This window comes from Leptidea sinapis, chromosome 23, assembly GCF_905404315.1.
Source record: "Leptidea sinapis chromosome 23, ilLepSina1.1, whole genome shotgun sequence".
NCBI classification, from domain to species: Eukaryota; Metazoa; Arthropoda; class Insecta; order Lepidoptera; family Pieridae; genus Leptidea; species Leptidea sinapis.
The window spans coordinates 9469509-9497211 of NC_066287.1; the positions used below are offsets into that span (position 1 = coordinate 9469509).

Below are 27703 nucleotides of genomic sequence, written 5' to 3' on the forward strand. Positions count from 1 at the left end.
TATTTTAATACCTGTTACAAATACCTGTGACGATAAATACGTCTCACCCCTACTATTGCACTGTCTAAAAGGGGCACGCAGGGTCTTACTTCTAGTGTCAATAATCTATACACCTATCTTTCTAATATGCAATCATAGACAAGCGACTACGAGTACATAAAGGCTTGCGAAGCTATGAGTGAACGGAAAGGACCAATAGAAAATGAGTGAATGAAAAATAGTGACACGCAATCTCTATAGACAATTTCGTAAGTCGATATTCGACAACGTCAAGTGTCATTTTTCAAAGAACAAAACCATAAAAACCTACGAATGAAAAGTGTTTCTGGGAAAGAAATTGTAGTCTTTTCATGTGATTTTGTGAATTTGTGTTAGTGCAAAATTTATTGTTGACTGTGATTGTTTAAGTTTTATATTTTCGGTGCAAAGTTCCCAAAAAAACGTACCGCTTGGTAGTAATATGAGTAATGTTACCAACCAAAATGGAACAGGTCTAGAGCAGCAGGTCGGTGCCTCATGTCCTTTGTATCGATTTTTAATTTAATGAATTTGTATTTTATTGCACAAAATTTCTATGGACAGGGAACTGTATATAATTTCTTTTGATAAAGTTTATGTTGGATGTACAATTGGCTAAGGTTTTACACTAAATCTTTTTTACGTGTTTAATTCTAACCAACATGGCGTCTTACATTTAAGGTATAGGAACGAAGGAACTTTAGGATGGGCAGAGGGTATCACTAAATTGTAGCTATTGTTCACTGTTTCTTTCGATAACCATTATGAGAACACTAGTAGAATGAAAGTTTTTACTGTTTAGAAAGTACAAAAATTAACCTGAATTTTTCTGTTCCTGTCCATAATTTAGTCATTCTTGTCTAAAACTTACAAAATCAGCAGAAAAACAAGTATTAAAAACATATAATGAAGGATAATCTTTCCATTAATCTGGTTAATTATTGTGAACACTGAGATTGCTAGAATTAGTTGCTGATATATTATGTTAAAAGAATAGGAAAATAAATTCTTGTTATTCTTATATTATTACTGTCTTGCTATTATCTCGTAGAGATCCTTTTAGAACAAGCCTTTTTCTCTTAAAAAAAAAATAGGAAAATTGAATGACCAGCACATAATTTGATGCATCAATATAAAATTATCATTATCTATCAGTATTTCTTAGGTTTAATCAAATCTTATTACACATTAAAATTGCATTACTATATGAAAGGGGTATACTATAATATTTGAATCAGTTTCTAAGTTAAGTAGGTATTCCAATAGTTAAATTAAGAACAATTATGACATTTATAGAACTAGTGATTGGACCTATAGCAATAAATAGAGTCAAGTTAAAGTTAACCCATAATAACAATAATCTCAAGGTCAATTGAAGAAATACATGATTTTTTATTATGAGGAAAATATTCCACCACACACATTCTCTTGCAACACCAGAAGAATCACAGGAGTATTGCCAGCCTTTAAGGAAGTTGTGCACACTTTTTTTTAAGGTACCCATGTTGTAGCGTCCTGGAAACACCGCACAAGGAAGCTCACTCCACAGCTTTGTAGTGTGTGGAAAAAAGCTCCTTAAAAACCGCACTGTGGAGCACTGCCATACATCCAGGTGGTGGGATGATATCCTAATTTGTTGGGTTGTCATGCAAAGGTGGAATTCAGCGGCTTGAATCAGGAAATAGCATCTTTGAATATAATACATTTCCAGTATGTTAATGTGACTCATTCAGCTCAGCAACTATTTACCATGCACAGGATGCTAAGAAATGAATAGGTAGTGTGCAGAGTGCACCACCTAGCAAAACTAAGAAAAAAGCATTTGTTTTAAAACACAATGTCGCCATAATATTGTAATTACTATTTCAAACTATGTCAAATCACTGCAAGATTCATAGTAAATAAAATTCCAACTTTTACTAAGGCAGTCCCACCTCTTATTAGTATTTATATCCTCTTTTAGTGTGCAATAGAGAGCCTGAGGATAAAGTTGTTAAATTACAAGTTGACAACAAACCCCCTTATTCATAATGGTCTGCTACCTTTAACCAGCCACTTAGGAGTCTCTTCTCATTCTAACTTAGGTCAATAGAAGAAGACAGAGTGAGAATTAGCAATGCTTTAAGTTAACAGACTATTATGAATAAGGGGTAATGGTTTTTTTTGTTTTATGTATCTGCAATGTCTTATCTTTACTATAATATAAGCTGCCAGTTATCATGTGCAGATTGTACTTCCCAGTGGAAGCATCCACTCATCCTGCATACTCTCTGTAGTCAAGTCTTTGCACATCATAGGGGATCAAGCATTTTCTGTAGCGGTTTTCAAGGAGCTTTCTTCCACTTACTAAAAAGCTGTGGAATGAGCTTCCTTGCGGTGTTTCCGGGACGATATGACATGGGTACCTTCAAAAAAAGCGTGTACACATTCCTTAAAGGCCGGCAATGCTCTTGTGATTCCTCTGGTGTTGCAAGAGAATGTGGGTGGCGGTGATCACTTAACACCAGGTGACCCATATGCTCGTTTGTCTTACTATTCCATAAAAAAAAGCTAACATTTACAAGAGGTGTTACTAAAACATAGAGGTGGCAGGACTTTTATATCTCTTTAAAGCTAGTCTTATTTCATATTTGATTGTGGAAATGCCTAAGTATTTATATATTTCAGCATTAGTACCAAACCATGGTGCACTTGTCATATTTCTTAAAAAAAATGTTTTAATGTCTTAAGGTAACATTCTATTCTATTAACCTAATTAATTCAACCAAATATAAATCATCTATTCTGCCATTATTTAAACAGATTTTGACTTATATAATTTTTATTTTTATTTATTACTATTTGGGAGACTTACAGCTAGCTTACAATTATAACTTATGAAATAATTAAAACTAATGAAGGCTACTTAAAAGTTTCCACATTTATGTAGAACTCTTAATATAATTAAATATTATGCTTTATAACTCTAATTTTAACTTTACTACAATTAATATAAAATAGTTGAACCAATTTGTATGAAATTAAATAAATAAAAAAATCACTAACTAATGGAGTAATTGACTAACAAACATACAAACTTACACATTTTTAATACCTCTTAGTATAATTTTAACAATAGGATAGGGCTAAAGGAGGAAGTAAATAATAAAAACTAAGAATTCTGATAAATTATTCATATTAATTATGCTTGAAAATTTGTTAGTGATTAAATCTCTGCTGCATTTCTTGTTTCTGTGGGGTAGTGGTTTCGCATCCAACTGAGGGAAGCTGAGAGATTGCAAAAACTAGCTCAAAATACAAATCCAGATTAAGGACCCAACTGAATGTGTTAGCTGAAAGGCACATCTTGGACCTAGACACAAAATACAATCTGAGCTTACCCCAGCTCTGAAATCAAGGACCGAATTAAGAAAGAGTAGTGCATTTGATGGACTGCACACTCACTAGTCAGATTGACACATCCACTTATAATAGATTATCAATTTTAAACGTGATATTAACTACGCATCATGTTTACGCATACATAAAATTTATTTATTAATTATATTTCCCTATGTGTAAGTTTATATAATATTCTGAATTAAGTATCTGTATGTTAAAAGTTTTGAGATGGACTTTTGTTCGTAAAACATAATATGATCTTATGATGTTGTACCGCTAGGACTTAATATACACTGGCTTTTGTACATTTTATTTATATTGTTATGAAAATAAAGATATTTTAAAATTGAATTGAAATTGACTTATAATAGATTACTGATTGCGGATAAGCATGAAATAAAACAAAAAAATTTTTGTTTCTCTACTATACTGCAATGTAATTACTTATAAGTACTCATAGAAGATAATTGGATAATTCGTACATGTATCTAGCTAATTGTATTGTGCTAATCCTTATAAAAAAGATCAGGGTCTCAACTTCGCTGTCATTTGTTATGACATAATTAACATGTTCAACACATGAATGTTTTTCTAAGGCGTTCCAGTCGTTTGTGTTATTAAATTAATCATATTTCATTTGTAGTTTAAGTATGTTGACATAACTGAATCTGGTTTGTTCTAAATAAATAATTTTGGTACACATTAAGACTAAGTTAATTGAACTAACTGGAAGCAAATAGTACCAATATTCAATGCCTGTCTAAATGTCTTTTTCAATTATGGCAAACTGATTCAAATATTTTTACATTTATACATTCAAAACATAGTTTTACATATTTTTCATAATAGCTATATAATTGTAGATTATTATTTTGGTTTATAAATTAACAATTTGGTAAATTAACTCACAATATAGTATACAAATTGTTTCACCGAATCTTGATTTATCTCACATTGCATGTATCTATTATCAAAAGGCATAAAAGGCATTTATTTTTCCAAAGTTGATTCTTTTGGAATTCTTTTTGATTTTTATTAAAGTGATAACACCACTTTTTAACCAAATCTTAGAAAAGATATTGTGCACCATTGCCCCTTCATTTGTCGATGTACACATGTGACTTCATATTCGCTGCTATTTCTGAGAAAATCTTTTAAAATATTTCTTAAATTACAGCTTGCTGGTCTGGACTTGCAGCCTCAGGCTACTAAAAGTGCTGGTCGTTACATTCCTCCACACTTACGTAGGCAGTTGGAGGCTAAATCAACAGAAGGTAAGCTTTTTTTGTAAAACAATTGTAAAAAAATAAATACACAACATTCCAGTGTAAAATAAAGATATAAATAAGATATCAACAACAAAGAAATGTTTTCAGGTTTAAATATGTACATAATGGCCGCTATATTATAGAGTAGGTCAAAAAGATAAAAAATTAGGCTATAACTTATCTTGTCATTCAGAATTCTTATATTTTTAAATGATGTATTTAATTTTATAGACAAATCACCTAATATTAAGGCCCTGCTCGATCCATAATATATGTAATACATCTGAATTGATTGATTCTTTTATTTAATGGCTCAGGTGTCATCGATTCTGCCAACATCAGGGTGGAGCGGATACATATGAATTTAGTATTGATATTTTAAACAAAGCTATCTAAAAATCTCAATGATTGCCAATTAGCATATCATTACTTTGAATATCATTACTTTTTAGCATAGATTTTATTGGAAAAACACAGATAAAATTAATGAAAAGAAACATTAATTGTGTTAGTTATAATTTAATACAATTTTGTTTAATATATTTATTTTAAATATTTACAAAAGCAGTTAAAACTAGGGAGAGGATTTGAACAAGGCGGCTTCTCCTTTCATTACATGAATTTGTAAATTCAGTAAATCAACTTGTAGTTTTCACTTTTGGCAAGGCTTTTTTTTATGCAATAGGAGGACAAACGAGCGGGTCACCTGGTGTTAAGTGATCACCGCCGCCCACATTCTCTTGCAACACCAGAGGAATCACAAGAGTGTTGCCGGCCTGGTGTATGCGCTTTTTTTTGAAGCTACCCATGTCATATCGTCCCGGAAACACCGCACAAGCAAGCTCATTCCACAGCATTGTAGTACGCGGAAGAAAGCTCCTTGAAAACCGCACAGTGGAGGACCGCCACACATCCAGATGGTGGGGATGATATTTTAACTTGTGGCGAGTCGTGCGAAGGTGGAATTGAATCTCATATTTTTGGATTTGACAGTAAAACATAGGAATCTTGATGTGTTTAAATTATTCAACACAAATATGTCAGAACTCCTTGTTAATATGTATCTAATGTAAATTTTGAATAAATTTGATTGATGATTTGAATGATGATTGATTTACAGATTGGATATGAAAGATGGCACTGCAATCAGTTTGTAGTAATGCTTCGTACTATTTTATATTTCTTATAATTGTTGTGATATATGGGACCATAAATATTAGTATTATTACAATTAAGAGTAGAACAACATCTGTCTGGTTTTGTGCCAAATAATTATGTGAAAAGTGTATGTGTGTGTATGTATGTGAATCATCTTATTTCTTATCAAGATAGCTAATGATAGGTTAAAGATAGATATTAGATAAGTAATGATAGGTGTATTTTGTCAAAATTGATTTCTGCTTCATTTAGAAAAAATAATACAGGATGAAGATTTTATATATGATCTTTATAAAACTGTCATTGCGTTAGCAGATATGGCATAATAGTGTAATAAAATATATTTTATTAATTAATATTATAATAAACTGAAGGCCAACTGTTCTCTTTGTAACTGTAGTTTTAAATAATATTATGTTCTCTTCAACCTTTGCGGACAAAAGTATAACAATGAGATCTTACATACAAATAACACTCATTGCTATTGTACCTAAGTAATGATAGAAAATATTCTTTATTATAAAAGTTGTCATGAGATATTACCCACACCGATCCTTCTAATGACTGACTTCATTGTGTTTTTGTAGACCTCATAATGTTAGAATAGAATAGAAATATATTTATTTATTACCAAAGGGAGTGACAATAACATAACATATTGTAACTCATGAAGCTGCATCAGTTTGTAAAGTGGCTTTGACATGCGGAGAAGAACTGATAAGAAAATCACAGCCTTTCTTTTAGATCATACAATAACAAATTGTGTAGCCTACTTAATATAATACCATCATACAAGTTTAGGTCGCCGGGGCAGAATCAGAAAAGAACTATGCACATTATTGTTATCTTCCATAATATTTATAATATAAACTATAGGAAGCCTTCTGTGTTAAAGAAGCTTAAATATATTTCTTGAATTTGTTCTCAGTGAGCCCTAGTATAGTAGTTTTACCAGTGGGAGGCTCCTTTGCACAGGATGCCAGCTAGATTTAGAGAAACACAGTAATGTATAAAAAATTATTGTGTTTCGGTCTGTAGGGCGCCGTAGCTAGTGAAATTACTGGGCAAATGAGACATAACATCTTATGTCTCGAGTTTACCAGAGCAATTGTAGGCTCACTTAGATTTTTTGGGTTTTTCAAGAATCCTGAGCGGCACTGCATTGTAATGTGCACGGCGTATCAATTACCATCAGCTGAACGTTCTGCTCGTCTCGTCCCTTATTTTCATAAAAAAAAAAGTGTCTGGTATTTTATTGTATGGTATTATAGGCCTATGAAGCAGCCCTTAACCCTAACTAAATTATTACATGCACATTACTACTACTAGATTAATGCTATTATTGGTTACCACTTAGTTTAGCTTAATAATTTTACTGTAAATTCAGGAGAGGGGTCTAAGCGCGAAAGCTTAGACAGCAGTGAGGGCCGCGACAGCCATTCATCATTCGGTGGTAACTCTAGAACGTTCGACCGTGGTGGTCGGCGCGACGACCGCGACCGTGACTTCGACCGCGGCTACGATCAGCGGTTCCCGCGCAGAGACCGCGGTACGTCTTATCTACCATAGATTAGACTGTAGACTAGGATGGATAGGTTTTGAATTGAAAACTTCTTTTGAATTAGACTAACAGCCGTTCCCAATATTCAGTACTTATATACTTACCCCCTTATTCATAATGGTCCGCTAACTTAAAACAGCCGCTAGGGAGTGTTTTTTCTCATTCTGACTTAGGTCAATTCAAGTTAGCAGACTATTATGAATAAGGGGGTTATACTTTAGATAAAAAATCGTAAAGATCGTTGACTTTTCTATCACAATAAACTCATCGACGGTAACTCACCTTATATCCGTACATGCTGTCTGCCAATGGGACGACGTATGGCTTACCAGCGATAGAAGTTTGTATGGAAATTGCAGTTCACGCGTCCCTATATAAGGCGATAAGAATGGCTTATCGGCTATATTCGGACATCTTCAGATTATTGACAGCTAATTACTGACAGTAGACGGTAGTAATTTATCTCTATCTGTAGATAGTATATTGGGAACGGCCATAAGCTGTCAACGCGAGTAAAGTCGGATCGCGTCGACTAAGCAAGTCTGGCATAGTTGTATGTCATATAATTAACTCGCCTCTATGAAGTTTTCATTTCTGTCGTCTAGTCAAGCATACACTGCTTTTTTGTATGATTGGCCTTGTAGCAATTAAATATATGGTCCTAGTGTGTCTTCTTAAAGTCTTAAACACCTGTCTTTTATTTCTTCTTCTTAGGAGCGTATATCAAGGATAATTAGGTTTACCCTTGCATAACACTCTAGAAACCTGTTACGTCAGAAAATCTGCGTATATCAACTTAACAATTTAGGAGAATCATGAACTCTACTAGGAATATAACAGCGAGCCGTAAGGTTTATTTTTGCAGTGCATTTTTAGAGGCTCAATCTAGATTTAAATTAAAAAGTGCACCGTACTTGTATGCTTGGAGAATTTTTCTACATCTAGAGAAATAACAATCTTCGAGTACTTCACACGAATGTTATGTCTGGGGTCGACTATAGATAAGACCCGTCAAATCATAGCGAATCGAGACGAACTTTTTTCTTATACGCTCATTTCCATCATTACGGCATCAGCAATGATGAGATTAGCCTGTCGCGCAATGCTTGCGAGCTTTTGGTGCGGTTCGTTGCTATTAGACAGTTTCTGAGCAAATTTAAAGGATCCCTTACAGTATGCACTATTAAAACCTGAATAATATTTGGTATACGACGTCGAGTTTCCGAAATATTGAGTTCTTTAGCTAGGCGATGCGAAGTGACCGATACCTATGACGTCACTTCACTACGCTCACTCATAGCGCGCCATGTTAAAACGCCAAGCGGGCATTTCGCACCGTCTTAAATATAAATATATTTACCCTTGCTTAGCTGTAGCCGCGTATATATAAGTGATTATTGAATGAGCATGATGGGCTCGCGAGATCGTTTATGTTTAGCAAGGATTTAAACAGGGAATTAAGTTTTGTTGCGGAATCGAAAATTATCGCAACCATCAGCTGAACGTCTAAAAATATGCGATTTTTTTAAACCAAAACTAGTGTATTTATAAGCTTATAAGCTATACGCTCGTAAAGTTTATAGTGATTTGACGGAACTAGTGATATTCTCCATTTCTGCCATTTAATTCACAGATCCTCGTAGACGTGGGCTTGTTTTTATTATGTCTGATATATTAGGTAGCGACTCCAGTCGTCAGAATGGCGACACAGACCGCTGGGAGTCCGATCGGTGGGGCGACCGCGGTAGAGGCGGCACTGCGCGGGAATCTCGCGAGTCGAGGGACATCCGCCGCGACGATGACTATCAGGTTTGTTATGAAATCAACATTTGGACGTAAACGTTCCAAGCACTGACTTGTATAAATACCACTGGACAGGCTGTTGCATGTGTTTGAGAGCAATTTTTTTGTGCCTATTTGAAGCGCCACTCGCGAGCGTCTAGAGAACTAATTTTGACGTTTAATACATATGGCTGCGAGAGAAACGTACAATACTCTGAAGTATTTTTGCATTTTGAATTGATTTCGGTCGTTTTCCGTGTTATTCATACTTCAGGAATCAACGTAATAAAGTAGGCATTTTTTTGTAAGTAGTTTTCCTAATGGTGTTTATTTAGCTGCGGTTGTCATCACTAGTTTTAGTTACGCAGCCTCTCGCTGCATGGCTAACAGCGCCAAATTGGCATGTATCAAACAGGCACAAAAGCACTTTGACAGCCGCCAGTCGAGTGGTAAATAGTAGAGGTCAGTGATTCCAAGCCACAAACATCACATTGTAAGGAATTCGTGTTTAAAGTTTAATAAATATTAGTGTGTTCCATATCACATGTAGGGTTGGGCTACTAAGTCATGATGTCATTTAAAGAGTGACAGTAGTGCTGCCATTTTTGTCTGTCCGTTAATATGAATCACGTGACCAGTTTTGTGTTCTTAACTCAATTTCGACATGATTGTGATTTGGAACGTTGTTCTGGAATTACGTCCATTTAATATACAGAAATAATTTATTGTCCAATTTTAATTTGTAAGTACCAAAATTTATGGACGATGCGGGGCTTGAACCCGCGCCTTTCGGGTTCCGTCCGAGCGCTCTTACCATCCGAGCCAACCGTCAGAGTGACGCATCGATCATAATAAATCTTGGTATGCCTAGTTAAACTCTCAGGTTGTCGTAATAAAATTATGGATTCAGGGATATCACTTAAAAATAACAAACTGTGCAGAATTTATTGTCATCATCCATGTTTGTTCATCAAAAACTATATATCATGAGAGTAAATGAAGTGATATATATCTAGCAATAGCAAAATACCCCCTTCGCTGGGTCATTTTTAACTGTAAGTTATGTTAATAATCTAGCACAACTTACTTCACTTTTTACGCGTATAAGGACACATTTTTTATTAAACTATTAATTGTTATAGATTATTCAAGAAATCACTCTAGAATTTTCTAAAACATTTCTTTTGATCACAATATGGGCTTTCATTTGAAAAATTTCCAAGTAATTCTAGAAATCTCTAGATCGTTCTAGAATTTTCTAGAACAATCCAAATAATTTTTGATTAATTATAATCACACATTCTTAGAAATCACACTTTTCAACCCCCGTATCTTCTACACTCAAATAGGTGTCAACTTGCGCATATCAACCTATTGCGACATACAAACACGATTTGTGTGGCTTACAAAGAAGTAAAAACTTGCTTTAAAAAAGTTCTATTACAAATCTGTCTGTCTAGCGTTAAAAAATCTTTAGACGTTGCTTATATTTAAACAGGACTCGAAGCTTGTCTAAGGCGTGTCTAACGGACGGATCATATTTAAATGGATGATTTAGATTATATGATGACAGAAATGTTGTGCTTACCGGCGTTTTAGTTAAACACAAGCTTATTAGGTTATTGTTAGGTCATTGGCGTTGATACGTCACTGTCTAAGCCATGTTTGAATATTTTTTTTAATAACTAGAGTTACTGTCTGCGACGTGCAGTGCAGTAGCTGTAAAGTGAAATATAGGGAAAAACCACTTATATTTTACAGGATATAATACAATCTGTGACGTAGATCACTGTATCGCACTGTGCTTGGTAGTAAAATATTGAAATTTCAAACACTGGCTTATTCCTTATGAGTTATCAATGGGTTGTGGAATTAATTCTTGTTGTGTGCTTAATACAGGAGCCACCAGCACCACGCAACGACCGCTGGAAGGAGCCGGAGCCGAGGGCAGAGGAACGATCCAATTCTCGCTGGCCTTCCGACGACGTGCGCCGTACCTCGTCACGTAGGGATGAAGTAAGCTCGCTATTAAATTGTCTGAAATATGTTCCTTTTTATGAAAATAAGGGACGAGACGTTCAGTTGATGGTAATTGATACGCCCTGCCCATTACAATGCAGTGCCGCTCAGGATTCTTGAAAAGCACCAAAGATTCTGAGCGGCATTACAACTGTGCTCGTCACCTTGAGACATAAGATGTTAAGTCTCATTTGCCCAGTAATTTCACTAACTACGGCGCCCTTGAGACCGAAACACAATAATGTTTACACATTTCTGCTTCACGGCAGAAATAGGCGCCCTTGTGGTACCCATACTCTAGCCGGCTTCCTGAGCAAAGGAGCCTCCCTTACCTTAAACTCTGGCATTGGGGCAAAAATAGGTAAGAAGTCCTCAGTAAATGTTTTATGTTAGCTAGTATGAACCAATGAAATTATAATAATATTAAATATAAAACTTAATATAATCATGAAACAATCGAAAATTACGATAAAGAAATGATTTAAAAAAAATATGATGTGATTAATATGATAATAATAAAGCATATTGCAGTCAAATTTAGGAAAATTTCGAGTCTTATAATACAATCTTATATAATTTATGCGTCTCTATAGACTGTGACAGCTGTGAACATGTCGAAACAAATAGTGGTGAACTATTAGCCTCTATTTTCTGCAACGCACGCACTCTAAAACAAAGTGAATCGAGTGTAAGACGTAGCTTGTCATGTACACCTAAGTAATAAACCTGGCCTGTTTTCATGCGTTGCCTAACATCAAGTGGCTCTATCTAGACGGATAAATTATCTAAGAATATAATATCTACTTCTTTTTACTATATAATATGCTTACATCATTTAAACGTCTAAATAGACTATGACAGCTGTGAAAAAGTCGAAAAAAAATGAGTTTAGAGTTAACTTTTATTTTGAGCAATTCACGCACACTAACACAAAATAGTATACAAATCACGAGTGTAAGACGTAGCTTGTCACGCACACTAAAGTATTATATTTAAAGTAGTATTATTATTATTCCTGGCCTGTTTTATCGTTTTTCTAGCTGCAAATAGACTATCTAAATCATATGTTCTCAACGTGGGGCGTGATAACGCCCCCTTGTGGGCGTTTGAGACTTTCGGGGGTCAGTAGAAGACCCAGAGAAAATTAGGGGGCATTGAGATGGGGCGTGGGTAGATTTAAAAATATAGTCTAAAAAGGCAAAAAAATACACGAAAATACTCTAGAAAAAACATATTCTCAAAGTGGGCGGTGAGCAAAATAAGGTTGAGAAACTAGAATCAAGATAAACTAAAATCTAGATCTATCTTCAATCACTGGAGAGTGAATTAATTATTGTTGATTTAGATACATTGTATTGCTTTACAGAATTGATAATTATATTATTCTGCACAAATAAAACTTGAAAACAAAATTTTATGAACGATGCGGGACTCTAACCCACGACTTCTCGCGTTCCGTGCGAATGCTCTTGCAACTGAGCTAACCGTTCGAGTGACGTATCGTTCATAAAATCTTGTATGCTTTGTTCAACTCTCAGGGGGTAGCTTCAACGAGAGAGGTCGTGATTTCGAGTCCTGTATCGTTCATAAAATTTTGTTTTCAAATTTTATTTGTGTATTCATCCTAGAAGTGACGGTTATCACTTTAAAAACATAACAAATTAATTAATTCTGTACAGAATGACTGGACAGTCCCGTTACCTCGCGACGAGCGGCAGGAGTTGGAGCTGTTTGGCACTGGCAACACAGGCATCAACTTTTCCAAATACGAGGATATACCGGTTGAGGCCAGCGGAGAGAACGTCCCGGACTTCATTACAAGTGTGAGTATATATTAGGTGTTAAAGTTTGTAATCGCAGTCTTCTACTGAAAAATTTACACTTTTTTAAAACAGACACCTAGGTACAAATACAAATATTTTATTTTGTCTCAAAAGAGAACGTATTATACAGAAAGCCATGTACAAGTTACTACAAAGTTACATACTGATAATACCTACTACAACATTATGCATCACAACCATTAGGTACATACATTAAGATGAAGTTAACATAGGTACTTAAGTTTGGTAAATGAATCTAGACAAGTAGGTGTTACTGCTAGTACGTCTTCTTAAATAAACTAGGTACATACAGATAGTAGGTTTATGTAAAAGAGACATAAAAGCTTGTGCCTTTTTCCACAAAATATCTAAGATTAGGTATGTAGTTTACATTATGACAACCATCTACTAGTACATGGCTGAGCTCTAACTCCTAACTAAGTTTCCCTGTGTCTAGGATATTAGTACTCCCCGTGTATCGGTCGGTTATTGCATAGTTCAAGAATGTGTGGGTTTGACTATTATAATGCACAATATGAGTAGTAGTTTAAAAATTTAGAGAACGAAAAACAAATAATATAGTATTCCATGTAAGTAGCTAAAATATGATTTAATGGTACATAATCTGTTTTACTGCAATCTTCAGATTATTTTATAAATCTAAGTGGATTATCATAATACTTTAAATAAACAAGAAAACAGTTGTTTCAGTGAATAAATAAACAATTATCCCAGAGTCTAGCATATCTGTTCATTAAATAAAAAAGCAGGCTAAAAACATAAGTGTTTTTTAAACATAAAAGTAAAAGTTTAATATTGAGTGTGCTATTCCCCTTCTTGCTAAAATGACTGCTTGTAATCGTCTGGGCATGCTATTCTTAAGTGTTGTGAACACCCACTGCACAGCAATTAAATTCCTTAGCTCCCTAATGCTTTGTGGAGCGGGTTGCACCGATCTTACTCTTCGTTTTAAAACATCCCAAATGTGCTATATGAAAAGGCATAAAAAGGCATAAAAGGCATTTATTTTCTCAAAATTAATTCCTTTAGAATTCTTTTTGATGTCATTTCTTATACTACTAGATACTACTACCGCTTCGGAAACAAATGGCGCTCTGAGAGAGAAGAAGCGGCGCAAGAAACTCTCCCAGCATTCTTTTTTTTGCGCTCTTTTCAATAAAAAAATACAATATTGTACAGTCATTTCTGTCGCTATAAAATAATCACAATCTAGTCCCAGGCTGTCCGATCATTTAGATATTCAGCAGTGGAGTAATAGGATTTACGACAGAGCCATTTTTTTATAAAAAAATTAAATTTATTTATAGATAATGCCTGAACAGTGGCTGGGACTTTATTGTAGAAGTGTATACATTTACCCTTAAAGCTATTATGTATCTTATGAAGCCTACTAGAATTAGTTACAAGCAATCCCTTATTTCTAGTGTTATAATAATGAAAATCACTATTAAGAGCAAAAAGGTGACGATTTTTGTGAACATATATAAAATTTTCATAAATGTACTGACAATGAACAGTCATAATATTTATTTCTTTAAATTTTTCATTGAGAGACTGTCTATAACCAAGCTGATATATAGCACGAACAGCTCTCTTTTGCAGGCAAACACTATATCAATGTCAGCAGCATGACCCCATAGTAATATACCGTACGTCATGATGCTGTGAAAATAACTAAAGTACACTAATCTAGCGGTCGCAACATTCGTGTACTCTCTAATCTTTCTGTCTATGGGATTGAGGTCGGGACTTAGAGATGGTCAATCCCAAAGACGGATCTCTACCTTTTGAATATACGTTTCCATATCCCCAGAACTCCAAGAGCCATTGTTATCGTCCATAAAAATAAAATTTTCTCCGAGAACCTTTAATGTGTGTGTTGTATGCAAGGAATTAGGACTTCTGATATGTACCGGTATGCATTCAAAGTGCCGTTTTCTATGAAGACTAACTCCGTACGGTCCAATACATTAATTGCTGCCCAAAACATAACTGAGCCTCCACCAAATGGGGTTATTTCTTCAAAGTAAACTTCTGCGAAACGTTCCCTTTGCCATCGCAGTACTCGCCGACGTTAGTCCTCACCATATAGTGATATTCTGGCTTCATCCGAGAATAATACTCTACCACAGTCGTCTAGAGCCCATGTCGTACAATTTCGAGCGAAGCTAAATCTAGCAATTCTGTGCTAGCGGAGTAATTTAGGGCCACGGACTGGACGTTAGTAAGCTGGTTTGCACACCTCTCACTTCCTCTAGAGTCCTTTTGAGGTCGACATAAGAAATTTTGCGATTTCTTAATGCCTGGTTCACCAGGAAGCGGTCATCTCGAGCTTCTGTGCAAGGTTCTCTTCCAGAACCAGATCTTACTGACGGAACCAGTCTCTTCATAAATGCGCCAGTAATATTCTCAAATTACTAAAATCACTTTTGGTATTGTATTTTCTAAAGGGACAATGGATGGACTATGCAATGTTATTTTTGTCTTTGCGTTTGGACTCTGCAATCCTGGACTTGACAGACTATGAGAAGAATTTTTTTACCATTTAAATTATCCAAATCGCGGATATAATGGCGGTCGGTTGGGACCAGGTCTGACGAAGACGGATATTGGAGGTGTTTAAAATAAAGGCCTTGCAGCCTTAAAAAAAATCTGGAGCCGTGTGAGTTCTTGCGTTATTATGGAGCAATTATGTTGAAGATTGGTTGACGACAAGTCGAGGCTGTCTCACTGCTGCGATGTTTGCCACCACAGTCCAATACATATTATGGGGCAAGGCCGGTCACATAGTCAGTCGTTATTGCCCATTGTTGTGGGCATTTAACACGACAGCAAGTAAAACACAGTCTTACAAAAACACTGTATATTTAAATTGAGCAAGAAACGTTTCACTTCACAAAGACTAGCTAATAGCTAATATAGATTACTTAATAATCGTGTTGTTCCTTATTATTATATTTGAAGAGCTTTTTTAGTTTTAAGATAAATATTTAAACACACCTCTGTCTTATTATTAAACGCAATGTAAAGTTACTCCAAGTTTAAAAATTACTTCTCCCTGTCATGTAATTCTGTAGTAACAAAGGTAAGATAAAGACGAAAAGTTTTAAATTTTCAGCTGATAGTAATTGATACGCCCTACCCCTTACAATGCAGTGCCGCTCAGGATTATTGAAAAACCCAAAAATTCTGTGCGGTACTACAATTGCGCTCGTCACCTTGAGACATAAGATGATTAGTCTCATTTGCCCAGTAATTTCACTAGCTACGGCACTCTTCAGACCGAAACACAGTTATTACTGCTTCACGGCAGAAAAAGGAGCCGGTGTGGACCTATAATCTAGCCGGCTTCCAGTGCAAAGGAGCCTCACACTGTTAAATTAAATTTGGAATAACTTTACTTCGCGATCTTTAATTTCGATACATATACAATGAACTAATTCACTTTTAAAAAATTTCCCACAGTTTGAGGATGTTAACCTGACAGAAATAATGCGTACGAACATAAGCTCCGCGCGCTACGACAAGCCCACTCCGGTGCAGAAATACGCGATCCCCATCGTGCTCGGACGCCGGGACGTGATGGCGTGCGCGCAGACCGGCTCCGGGAAGACGGCCGCTTTCCTCGTGCCCATCCTCAACCAGATGTACGAGGCCGGACCCGTCAAGATGGGGTGAGTGCTGCACCAAACTGTTATATAATATATTCTACTCGCCTTGCTCGATTGACTAAGTATTTTGTTGGACGTCATATATAGATCTACTAAAGATAAATTGAAACGAGTGGTTAAGAACAATGTTTGTGTTATAAAGGTACATTATGAGAGTACAAACAATTCAGTCAACCAACTGATGTTAGCGGACGCAGGGAACTGAATGCTCATTGTCAGGTTATGACCAAAACATATTGAAATTGGTTTGTGGATTTACATAGAGGGTATGTGTTCCTAATTTACTATCTGAAAGCGAAAGAAATAATGGTTATAGCACAATACAGCAATACAACAGTACTTTAACTTCATATTAGAGCGCCCGAATCGACGCAAGCACACCATTGAGTAAAATTTTGTTTTGTATGTACCAACCCTAACGCTCCGCCCAGATGTAGGTATAAATTTGTAGGAGACCTCTGATTTACGCTACTGTTCTATTACATGTATTATGGTTGTAGAGTTAAAATTGATTGAACTTATAATAATATCGTTCCAGCTCGTACAACCGCCGCAAGCAGTACCCCCTGGCTCTGGTGCTGGCGCCCACACGCGAACTGGCCACGCAGATCTATGACGAGGCCAGGAAGTTTGCGTATCGCTCCCGTGTTAGACCCTGTGTAGTGTGAGTCTAATTATTATTAAAATCTGCATGACCATGTTTTACTCGCTGTCTGTCACTGATCTGCTGCCTCTTCAGGAGAGGCTTCTTACAGCAGATTTGGTGTATTTCTACTAAGATCTACTATCCAGAGTTACTGAGTATGCTTACTAGTGGGAGAGACTAGTGGCGCATGTCTTTCCATTCCGGTTAGTCCTAGTTCCTAGACTTTTGCATACTCACCGCGGCGAGGTGTAACTATTGCTACAATACTAGATCCTGCAGAAATTATTACTTATTAAATGAAGTAGACCTAGATATACTTTCTACATCTCGCACCAAATGAAAAAGAACGTTACCTAATATGTTCTTCTAGATTAACGGCCGTTTTCAATAACGTATCTCTAGTTACGGATACATTGCTGTTAACGTATAATGACAAGATCTTATCTATACATAGTTACGGAGCGGTTCCCTCCCATAAGAAATATATATATTATATATAAAATATGTGTGTGCAGATACGGCGGTTCCCCGATCCTCGATCAGCTACGCGAGTTGGAGCGCGGATGTCACCTCCTGGTGGCGACGCCGGGCCGTCTCGGTGACATGCTCTCCCGTGGTCGTGTGGCTCTCGACCATTGCAGACATTTAGTCCTCGACGAGGCCGACCGCATGTTGGACATGGGCTTCGAGCCGCAGATACGCAAGATTGTGGACTGCCACTCCATGCCGAAGACTGGCGAACGACAGACGCTCATGTTCTCGGCCACCTTCCCCAAGCAGATACAAGTGCTGGCGCAGGACTTTCTTTACAATTACGTGTTCCTCGCTGTCGGACGCGTGGGTTCAACATCTGAGAATATTACTCAGAAGGTGAGTAGGATTTTCTTAAAGAGGCTTTCATACTTTTTAAACATTGACTTGCAATAAACAGCGAGACTCTCAATCGCCTATTAAAAGGTCGTCAGAAAATGTCCGTGGGGCGTTGTTTATACGTATGTATTAACGTACAGATAACATTAAAATATTCATTCAAATTCAAATATTTTTATTCAAAAAATGATTTAAAATCACTTATTGAACGTCAAAATCTACCACCCATTCAAAAGAGACTGCCTCAGACCTGAGAAGAATAGGCGCAAGAAACTCATCGGGCTTTTTTTTTAATATAAAATATGGATTACAATGTTAATATCGTACAATAAACATTTATAATTAAAGAGCCTGAGGGTGTTCACTTTATTCCCAGTCCGTGTGTGTGTCATTAAGAAAATCGTTTATGCTATAAACCTTTCCCACACTAACGTTTTTTAACAATTCTTTTAAATTTCGTAACACATTTGTTTTGTACATTTTCTGGGATCATTCAAATCAAAACTTAATTTCGTGGCAGTAATGTTCAATGGCAAGAAAAATCATTTTGTATTAGCAATTATTGAAATGTAATTATTTAGCAAAATTATTATAAACGTCAAGTTAGTTAATACACATTTTTTTAATATAAAGGGGCACTTACTTGAAATACGACAGACACTCCATCCTTTTTAAATTTAAATATGCTGTTTTTGGACAGTTTTTCACTGAACATTATGTCATTGCGTGGCGTTATATTCAAAGCGCGGTCGAAACACAACACGGTAGATATAGTTTTGCTTCAGACAATTTCGGAGCGTAATTGTGAGTGTGGTTGTTTATTGTATTGTTTTCTATTACTTGCATTGCATAACAACTGTCTAATGTAATGTGTAATATGTGTCTAATTTACATTTTCTGAACAGGTCGTGTGGGTTGAAGAACAAGATAAGCGGTCCTTTTTACTAGATTTACTGAATGCTTCCAACTTGCTGCAACGAGCACCCTCCGAGGATGACCAGCTCACATTAGTCTTTGTTGAGACTAAGAAAGGTTCGCACCTAATCAAAATTTTTTGATAAATGTAAGCCTCACGTACGACAGACTATTATTATTTGTAGAGGGTGGCTATTTGGTTAGTCCTAATGAGTCCTAGTAACACGTGCGTCCAGAATTGAACTATTGTATTCGCCACTCAAACTTATAGCTCGCCGTCAAGCCCTGGCGCATTTACGAACCGCAATATTTTTTCTTGATGCAAGTATTACAAACAGCATCTGAGAGCAGGGTATAGTCGCCAAGGATGGTGTTACGCTTATGCATTAGTGGGCCGCAATTGCAGAGGAGATGAGGCGTTTCATCGGCCTCTAGACAAAAATATTTGAATTTGAATAATAAAATCTTAGATCATTTATGCGTCTAGATAGACTGTGACAGCTGTGAAAACGTCGAAAAAATTGAGTTTGACAGATAACCTCTATATTGAGCAATGCACACACACTAACACAAAGAAAGATGTGGCTTGTCACATACACTTGTCTTAAGACAGTTCGGATCCGTCAAACTACAGGCCTATTGCTATTACCTCCCTGCTTTCCAAAATCATGGAGGGTCACCAGTTGATCAACGACCGACAGTACGGCTTTCGCCATGGTCAGGCGGCAGGTGATCTTCTGGTATATCTAACACATAGATGGGCGGCGGCTATTGAAAGCAATGGGGAAGTCCTGGCAGTTAGCCTGGATATAGTGAAGGCCTTTGATCGTGTATGGCACAAGGCGCTCCTCTTAAAACTTCCATCATTTGGGCTTCCCGAGAGCTTATGCAAGTGGACCTCCAGCTTCCTCACTGGGCGCATGATACGGGTCTATGTCGACGGTTATTGCTCGAACCCGAAGCCCGTGAACGCTGGAGTGCCCTTAGTCTGTGTGCTATGCCCCACGCTGTCTCGTCTGCATATCAATGATATGTTCCAACATACATGCAGACGACAGCACTGGAGATGCCGTATACACGGGCCATGCAGGTATCTCTCGGGAAATCGTCGAACAGTGCCGGGATTAACTTGTGTCTTCTATCGAGTCCTCTCTCAAGAAGGTCGCGGACTGGGGTAAATTGAACCTTGTCCAATTTAACCCCTAGAAGACTCAAGTTTGCGCGTTTTCCACTAAAAAACCCCATTGGTCGTATCACCGCTCTTCGACAACACTTCCCTTAAAGCCTCACCTAGTATCGGAATACTGGGTCTCGAAATCTCGAGCGATTGCCAATTCCGTGGCCATCTGGATGTGTGGCGCTCCTCCATAGTGCGGTTTTCAAGAAACTTTCTTCCACTTATTATAAAGCTGTGGAATAAGCTTCCTTGTGCGGTGTTTCCGGGACGATATGTTTTCATCGTTATACTAGCAGCAAGAGGGTCTATCTAGACGTATAAATTATCTAAGGATATAATAGGGCTTAGTTGTTTAATCAGTATTAACATTGTTACAGGTGCGGACCAGCTGGAAGATTTCCTGGCTGGTGACGGGTACCCAGTGACATCGATCCACGGCGACCGCACGCAGCGCGAGCGAGAAGACGCACTACGTCGCTTCCGCACCGGAAAAACGCCCATACTCGTCGCAACAGCTGTCGCGGCTAGAGGTATTTTCATCTTTATTATTTATTGTCTTGTTGGTGATTTATGTTATTCAATGAAATACTTACAAAATCTCTGCATTCTAGAGGTAGCACACAAACCAGCTATATTTTTTTGTCAACAGATCCTTATTATCCTGTTGATAATAATATGTTATAGTTTTTCTATTAGATTCGTCATACCTCACACAGCAAACCCTTTCATTTGGTGGATAAATAGAAAAGTACGGGGAGAGTATTATTTCGTTACAAGAAGTACAGGGAGAGCAGAGAGGGCTGATTCTTCCTAGGATTTGATAAAAAATACTCTGAAAAAGGCAATTAGTCTGCAGCCGGTAGGCCACTAAGACCATAGAATACCGTAGAACCGCTTTCTGAGATTAACAGTTTCAAATATATTGTAGGTGAATTTTATAACTGTACTAGCTGACCCGGCATACGTTGCTTTGCTATATGTATACTTAGTCTGGCCATAAATAGTGTTACAGTTAAAAATAAACAAAATATTACATTTGAATTTGGAATCTGTGAGTTTTATATGATTGTTCATTGAGTTTTCTCATTTTGGCGCCAATACATTGTACAATATTTTGCAATATTAATATGGAGTGGGGTGATAAAGAGAACCGAATCGCTGTGATTGTATTACACAAAGTAGGTATGGAACCAAACGCAATTTTTAAAACTCTCCATACTCTTGGTATTATTAAAATGTTTTTGTATCGGGCTATTAATAGATATGATACAATGAGACCTCCTCAATTTGTGACAGAAAAGGATCTGTCCGGCCACGTAGTATTCGTACCAACCATGTCGCGTATTTTAAAAAATGACTTAGGACTTGCAGCCTATAAAAGAGATGTACTGGTCATTTCTTAAATGATATTTTAAAAAAAGAATAGGGTGGTAAAATCGACACAACTACTGAAGCGGTACGCAAAGGGTGGTAACAGAAAAATTTTGTTTACGGATGAGAATATTTTTACAATTGAGTAACATTTTAACAAACAAAATTACCGTATTTATGCTCAAAGGTCTAAGGAAGCTTCTCAATTAGTCGACAGAGTGCAATGTGGGCAATATCCGACTTCAGTGACAGTTTGGTGAGGTATTAGTGTAGCTATGAAGGAGTGACTCAGCCATACTTTTGTGAAAAAGGTATCAAAACATCTGCAAGTGTATCAAGATACCATTCTTGAGAAGGTAGTGAAGCCCTTTAACAACACCATGTTCAATAACCAAGAATGGTCCTTCCAGCAAGACTCGGCGCCGGGTCATAAAGCTCGGTCTACGCAGTCTTGGTTGGAAACGAACGTTTCGAACTTCATCAGAGCTGAAGACTGGCTGTCCGCTGGATTATGATTTATGGTAAATTTTAGAGATTACGGTTTGCTCTAAACGACATGATTATTTACAGCCCCTAAAACAATCCGTACGATTGGCAGTTAGGATTTTTCCCATTGAAAGAGTGCGTGCTTCTATTGATAACTAGTCTCAATGTTTAAAGGACTATATTGCAGCCAATGGAGACCAATTTACTGATGCCATTACACTAGAAAACTCTAAAAATATCTTTACCTCTACCGTTTTCTTGAATCACTCTATTTATTTAAAGAACGGTTTCTTCCAAATCCATTCCTTAGTTTTAAAGATCTTAGCATACACAGGGACTGACAGCGGGTTTGTTTTACACTAAGTAGTGATTAATAATGCGAGTGTGTCATGACAGGTCTGGACATACCGCACGTGCGCCACGTGATCAACTTCGACCTGCCGTCGGACGTGGAGGAGTACGTGCACCGCATCGGACGTACCGGCCGCATGGGGAACCTGGGCGTCGCCACCTCCTTCTTCAACGACTCCAACCGCGGGCTGGCGCGCGACCTGGTAGAACTGCTCGTCGAGGCTAAGCAGGATGTGCCCAAGTATGTTTCATTGTTAAAATTTCAAATATACATTTATGTACTTAAAATTATTATTTTTTACGATTAAGTTTAGATAGTTCTACCTGTGTGGTCATTTAATGTCGCCACTATAGTACCACGCTGTATATCAATAAATCTTTGGCATGAATATATTATAATACCATAAGAAGCAACTGTTCATTCCCAACTGTCAGAAGGGGCTGCTGAAAACCTGCTGTTCGTGGCTCAACTAACACTATAGTCCGCTCTTTTAGCAATGAATCATGCGTCACACACAAATATATTCTCTTTTGAGATTAACATTGTACTATGTAATATGTAGCTGGTTGACGAGCACGGCGGCGGACGGACGCTCAGGCGGCGGCGGGCGGCGTACCGGTGGCAGTCGATCCGGTGGAAACCGGTTCGGCAGTAGCGGAAGCGGCTTCGGTGCGCGGGACTTCCGTACACAGTCACGACAACCGCGCTCGGCCGGACCCTCCGCTATGGGCAATGGTGAGGCCACGCACTTTATTCAGCTGCAATCATTGACGTACAATAAACAACTAGTCTCCCAATCACGCTCAAAAATTGTCTGAAGCAAAACTCTGACTACGCGTCTATTAGAGAAAAGTTTTTCTTCACTTGTGTTTCGACCGCGCTTTGAATACAATGCCACGCAATGACAAAGTGATCAGTGAAGAACTGCACAAAAAATAACATATCCAAACTTCAGAAGGATAGAGTGTCGCATTGCAGGTAAGTGCCCCTTTAAATTAACAAAGTTGTGTAACTAAATTGACGTTTGTAATCATTTTGCTAAAAATACATTTCAATAATTACTGAAACAAAATACATTGCCATCAATAACCTTCTAATGAGCGTATAATTTTAATTTTACTGCCACAAAATAAAGAGTTAATTTGAATTCACGTGTTAATGTTCTGTGTTAATGTTAAAAGTTAATACGTCAACTGTGAGTTGTTTATAGTACGTCAATGGCTGCTACACAGTGGTACTCATACAGTCTGTTATAAAATTTTATACAGCGTATATATATCTTGATATCGTAAATATCCAAAAACAATAATTTTATTATAACCACAAATGCAATGCACAAATGAAACTGAAAACAAAATTTTATGAACGATGCGGGACTCGCACCCGCGACCTCTCGTGTTCCGTGCGAGCGCTCTTCCCAACTGAGCCAACCGTTCGAGTGACGTATTATTTATAAAATCTTGTATGTCTTGTTCAACTCTCAGGTTGTGGCTTCAAACACCAATTAATCCCAGAAGTAAGGGTTATCACTTTAAAAACATAACAAATTGCCCATTTACACAAATCCATACAAAAGTATAAAATATTTATAATGATTAATATACAAACATACATTGATCGAAATAAAACCATACCACTTTGAGTTCAATTACCAAAGCGTTCATTCGAATGAGACGTGTTACATAATATGTACGATCTTCATTTCGAGCTAACAAAATATTAAATAATCATAATTACATAGTGATAGCAAAATAATAATAATTATTTATCAACAAAATAATAACAAAAATAATTTAATTATGTTTTGTAGTAAACCTTGTTTAAAAAATACAATATTTTTTACCAACATCTTTTTGATTTTCTTTCGTAACAACGAGTAATCATCAAATTTTTGGTGTACGCATGTACTAGCAAGCGCCTTGGTCATGACACAAAGACACTAAGGGCTATCGGACATAAAAATATCGCTAAACCTGAAGATCCGCAGGCAGCATATTATATAAAAATCACTTTCAGCCAGATAGTTAATGAGGGCTTTTATAATTTATACGTCTAGATAGACTGTGTGACAGCCGCGAAAACAATAGTAAAATTGAGGTTGACTGTTAACCCCTATTTTGAGCAATGCTAATAAAACTAATAAAATACACTATACTAATAAAACTGGTTTGTTTTCATCGGTTGTCTAGCAGAAAGAGGCTACATGTAGACGTGTAAACTATACAAGACTTTTACCTAGTTTTATATATTTTTTATGCGGCGTTCACTGGTGCTTCTAAATAACAGTCAATTAATCAGGTTTCGGATACGGCGGCGGCGGTGGCGGCGGCTCGTACGGCGGCTCTTATGGGGGCTCCTACGGCGGGAACTCCGGGGGACCCGACTGGTGGGACTCGTAAATATACAGAAACCACAGATACAACCTGGCTAACACTGAATGAAAACACACATGCTTCATACTACTCACACTTAGGTATATATCTTAATATAACAGAAACTTACGGATTTTTCCCACTACACCTGATATTATAATGGTCCTTCGAGCCGGTCTGGTATAAATTTCAGTACGAAATGCTCATGTTCTATAAGTCAGAACCGCGTTTCTCTCCTTGTCTGGTATGCTAAATTCACATTAATGATATAACTAATACTATCGATTATTGGATATACGCGGTTCTTTGGGCTAGTCTGTTTTGTTTGGTGTGTAATGAGGTTTGTCACTAAACAGCCTTAGCCAGGTTGCTATCAACATTAAACTCCTTTTAAATTCTCTGTTTATACATGAGCTAAATATTCTTTAGAGAGAATCTCTCTCTAAATGATAATCTTTGTGATTTGTGACGTCTTTGCTTTATTGTAACTGATTTACCTTAAAACAAATGCCTACTTAAAAATATGCGAAAAAAATTTAGTAACTGGTTTCAAAAAAAATTGTTAATGCAGGAAAATCATTATGCCCAGTTTTCACAATCATGACGCGATCACACTTATAATATAGGATGCCATAAAAATTTAAGGAAAACTGGCAAAATATTAGTAAAATCAAAGCCAGCTCATGTATAAATTAATCCCCAACACATACATGGATGACTTACTTCCTTACATATTGTGTTAATAATTGAGCTCTCCTTTCATATTTTATAATATTGTTATTACCTTTAGAATATTTTTCCCGCTATGTATTCCTATTATCATGGCAGTCCTTGTGATGGTTTTAAGCAATAGTAGCATTAATATAATTTTATTTATTATAAAGCGTGGTTTTGTGAAGCAACGTCGAATTTAGATCACTGACGTATTACTGTCTGTCACAGAGCGAACAGACGTGCTGGGTTATTGACCGAAATTTCCTGTGCTTCGCCACCACACTTAGACACAACTGCTAATAACAAACTGAAAATGCTATTGATAATAAGTGATAATGGCATTTAGATGCAGGTGGAATCCTTTATGCAGTTGCGTCTCTCATTGTGATCAATTTTATTTCATAATATAAAATAATTTGTTATATACCTAATGCTAGAAGTATCTTTACAAAGTATTGATTTTGGCTATTTCATTAAAGAAGTTGTCTGTGTATGTACATTACATTTAAATTTGTGATAGTCACAATCTTAAAGTTTATTTAGGCGGGTGTTATAATTGTCGCAACGTGACGAACTTATATCCAGATTCGTCACAACTCTATATACTAATTATTAATGTATAGATTTAAAGTGTCGTTAGATGTGCGATAATAGTAAATGCACGCGAAACGCTGTATCAAATCCTCAGTGAGTCGGAGACTTCCCCGTGGCTATTATAGTTAATTAATGTCTAATAATAATGCGTGAAGGGTTCACATTTAGAAAAAATCAAAAAGTTGGCCGAATATTTCGGATAGCTGAAAGAAATGATAGAATTTGGAAATCATGTGAGCCTTTTTTTAAAACATATGAGTATTTTATCCTCAATGACAAAGCTAGGAAAGTAAAGACTTCAACGGCAACACTCGTATAAACCTGCTGGTGTTGCCACGCAGCTTGGACGGCAAATCTATCTGTTAAAGCTGTGAAATCACGCAAATATTTTTCTGATCTAATATTGTCTTTTGAGTTCAGATACCCATATGTTACGTGTGTATGCGTCGCGATCGTTGAATCTCAGACACGTTGCGGAGCGATCGTGGTTGGTTAATTGTAGTTAGGACGTTTCACGTTATACCTGTGCAAAAAAAAACCAATTCCCAATTATGGGGAAAGTCAATAGATTTGCTACTGTTTATACACAATCTGCTGCCAGACCTTGTAGATATTCCCAACAGAGAAATCGTCTATGGTCGCTAGGGGGTAGCCAAAATAATGTTTAACAGGAATGACAATTAGCGACAATCATCTAAGTGAGTTTTTAACCTGTCAATGTCATGTCTCTTCCAACTTTTCGCAGTTAGCATTTATAATGCTCTCAAAAAGTATTTTATCTAGGTAGCCCCCTTTTTTGGCTAAGTAGACAATGTCCTTTTTGATTGCGTGTACCTGTAAGAGGCGGTGTCATAGTATGGACTGTTGTATGTCTGTGTGCCCAAATTATGATCGCATTGACGTCGATCATGCTTAAAATCGTGTAGGTGATCGCGGTTCGCTTACATTTTTATAATTTCTCAATAAAACTATATGCAAGTAGTGGAGTAGATAATGTTCGCTCATTAGTCCGTTTGGGCGTATCCTATGCTGTGGTGTTCCACTTTGTCTTCGAATCTGTTTCCTCGCTGATACACTTTCTGAATACTGAACGTAACGCACCTGTCGTAGATATTGAATGTAGTTCTAGTTGTGAGGTACCACTACAGTATAATACAAAGTAATTTTTATCGTTATTAATTATTGTCAGTAGTTTCCGTATATTGTAACATCTGTCAACAAAATGGTCTGTAATTTGAATGTGAATTGTCAAATAAAATATTAAGAAACTATTGCGATCTTTTATTTATCCTTATACTTCCCTTCAGATATTTTTTTTTTGGGAGAAAGTGATGTGACCAGCAAGACATAACCTGATAGTAAGTGATACGCCCTGCCAAATACAATCCTGCTTATGTCAATGTCGCTGGTCACTATGAGGTACCCATTAGAACAGTATGTCCGCTAGCTCTGGCACTCTTCAAACTGTGATTTATTTCGGAAGAAAAACTTTACCACACATTCA

General features: G+C 36.8%; 1 protein-coding gene and 1 long non-coding RNA gene across 3 annotated transcripts in view; one reads left to right on the forward strand and one right to left on the reverse strand.

The window, feature by feature from the left end:
- LOC126971223 (uncharacterized) overlaps positions 1-27703 on the reverse strand; it is a 274489-nt gene that overhangs the window by 9993 nt on the left and 236793 nt on the right. The window lies entirely within an intron of this gene.
- LOC126971199 (putative ATP-dependent RNA helicase Pl10) lies at positions 260-27470 on the forward strand. Of its 2 annotated transcripts, XM_050817367.1 has the most exons (14): positions 260-505; positions 4577-4673; positions 7213-7374; positions 9065-9195; positions 11068-11184; positions 12867-13010; positions 16497-16705; positions 17241-17366; positions 17864-18218; positions 19124-19250; positions 20688-20840; positions 22564-22759; positions 23082-23254; positions 24818-27470. In XM_050817367.1, exons 1-14 carry the CDS (start codon positions 461-463, stop codon positions 24916-24918), a joined length of 2136 nt encoding a protein of 711 aa, XP_050673324.1. In that variant the 5' UTR covers positions 260-460; the 3' UTR covers positions 24919-27470. The 2 variants fall into 2 exon arrangements, with proteins under 2 accessions (XP_050673324.1, XP_050673325.1); XM_050817368.1 differs by lacking the exon at positions 7213-7374.

Bases quoted from the DNA above. Each gene is read 5' to 3' on its own strand.
- LOC126971199 (XM_050817367.1), top strand. From the start codon at position 461: ATGAGTAATGTTACCAACCAAAATGGAACAGGTCTAGAGCAGCAG. The intron at 7,375-9,064 runs GTACGTCTTATC...CTGATATATTAG, and splicing joins GTTCCCGCGCAGAGACCGCG to GTAGCGACTCCAGTCGTCAG. The intron at 11,185-12,866 runs GTAAGCTCGCTA...AATTCTGTACAG, and splicing joins CCTCGTCACGTAGGGATGAA to AATGACTGGACAGTCCCGTT.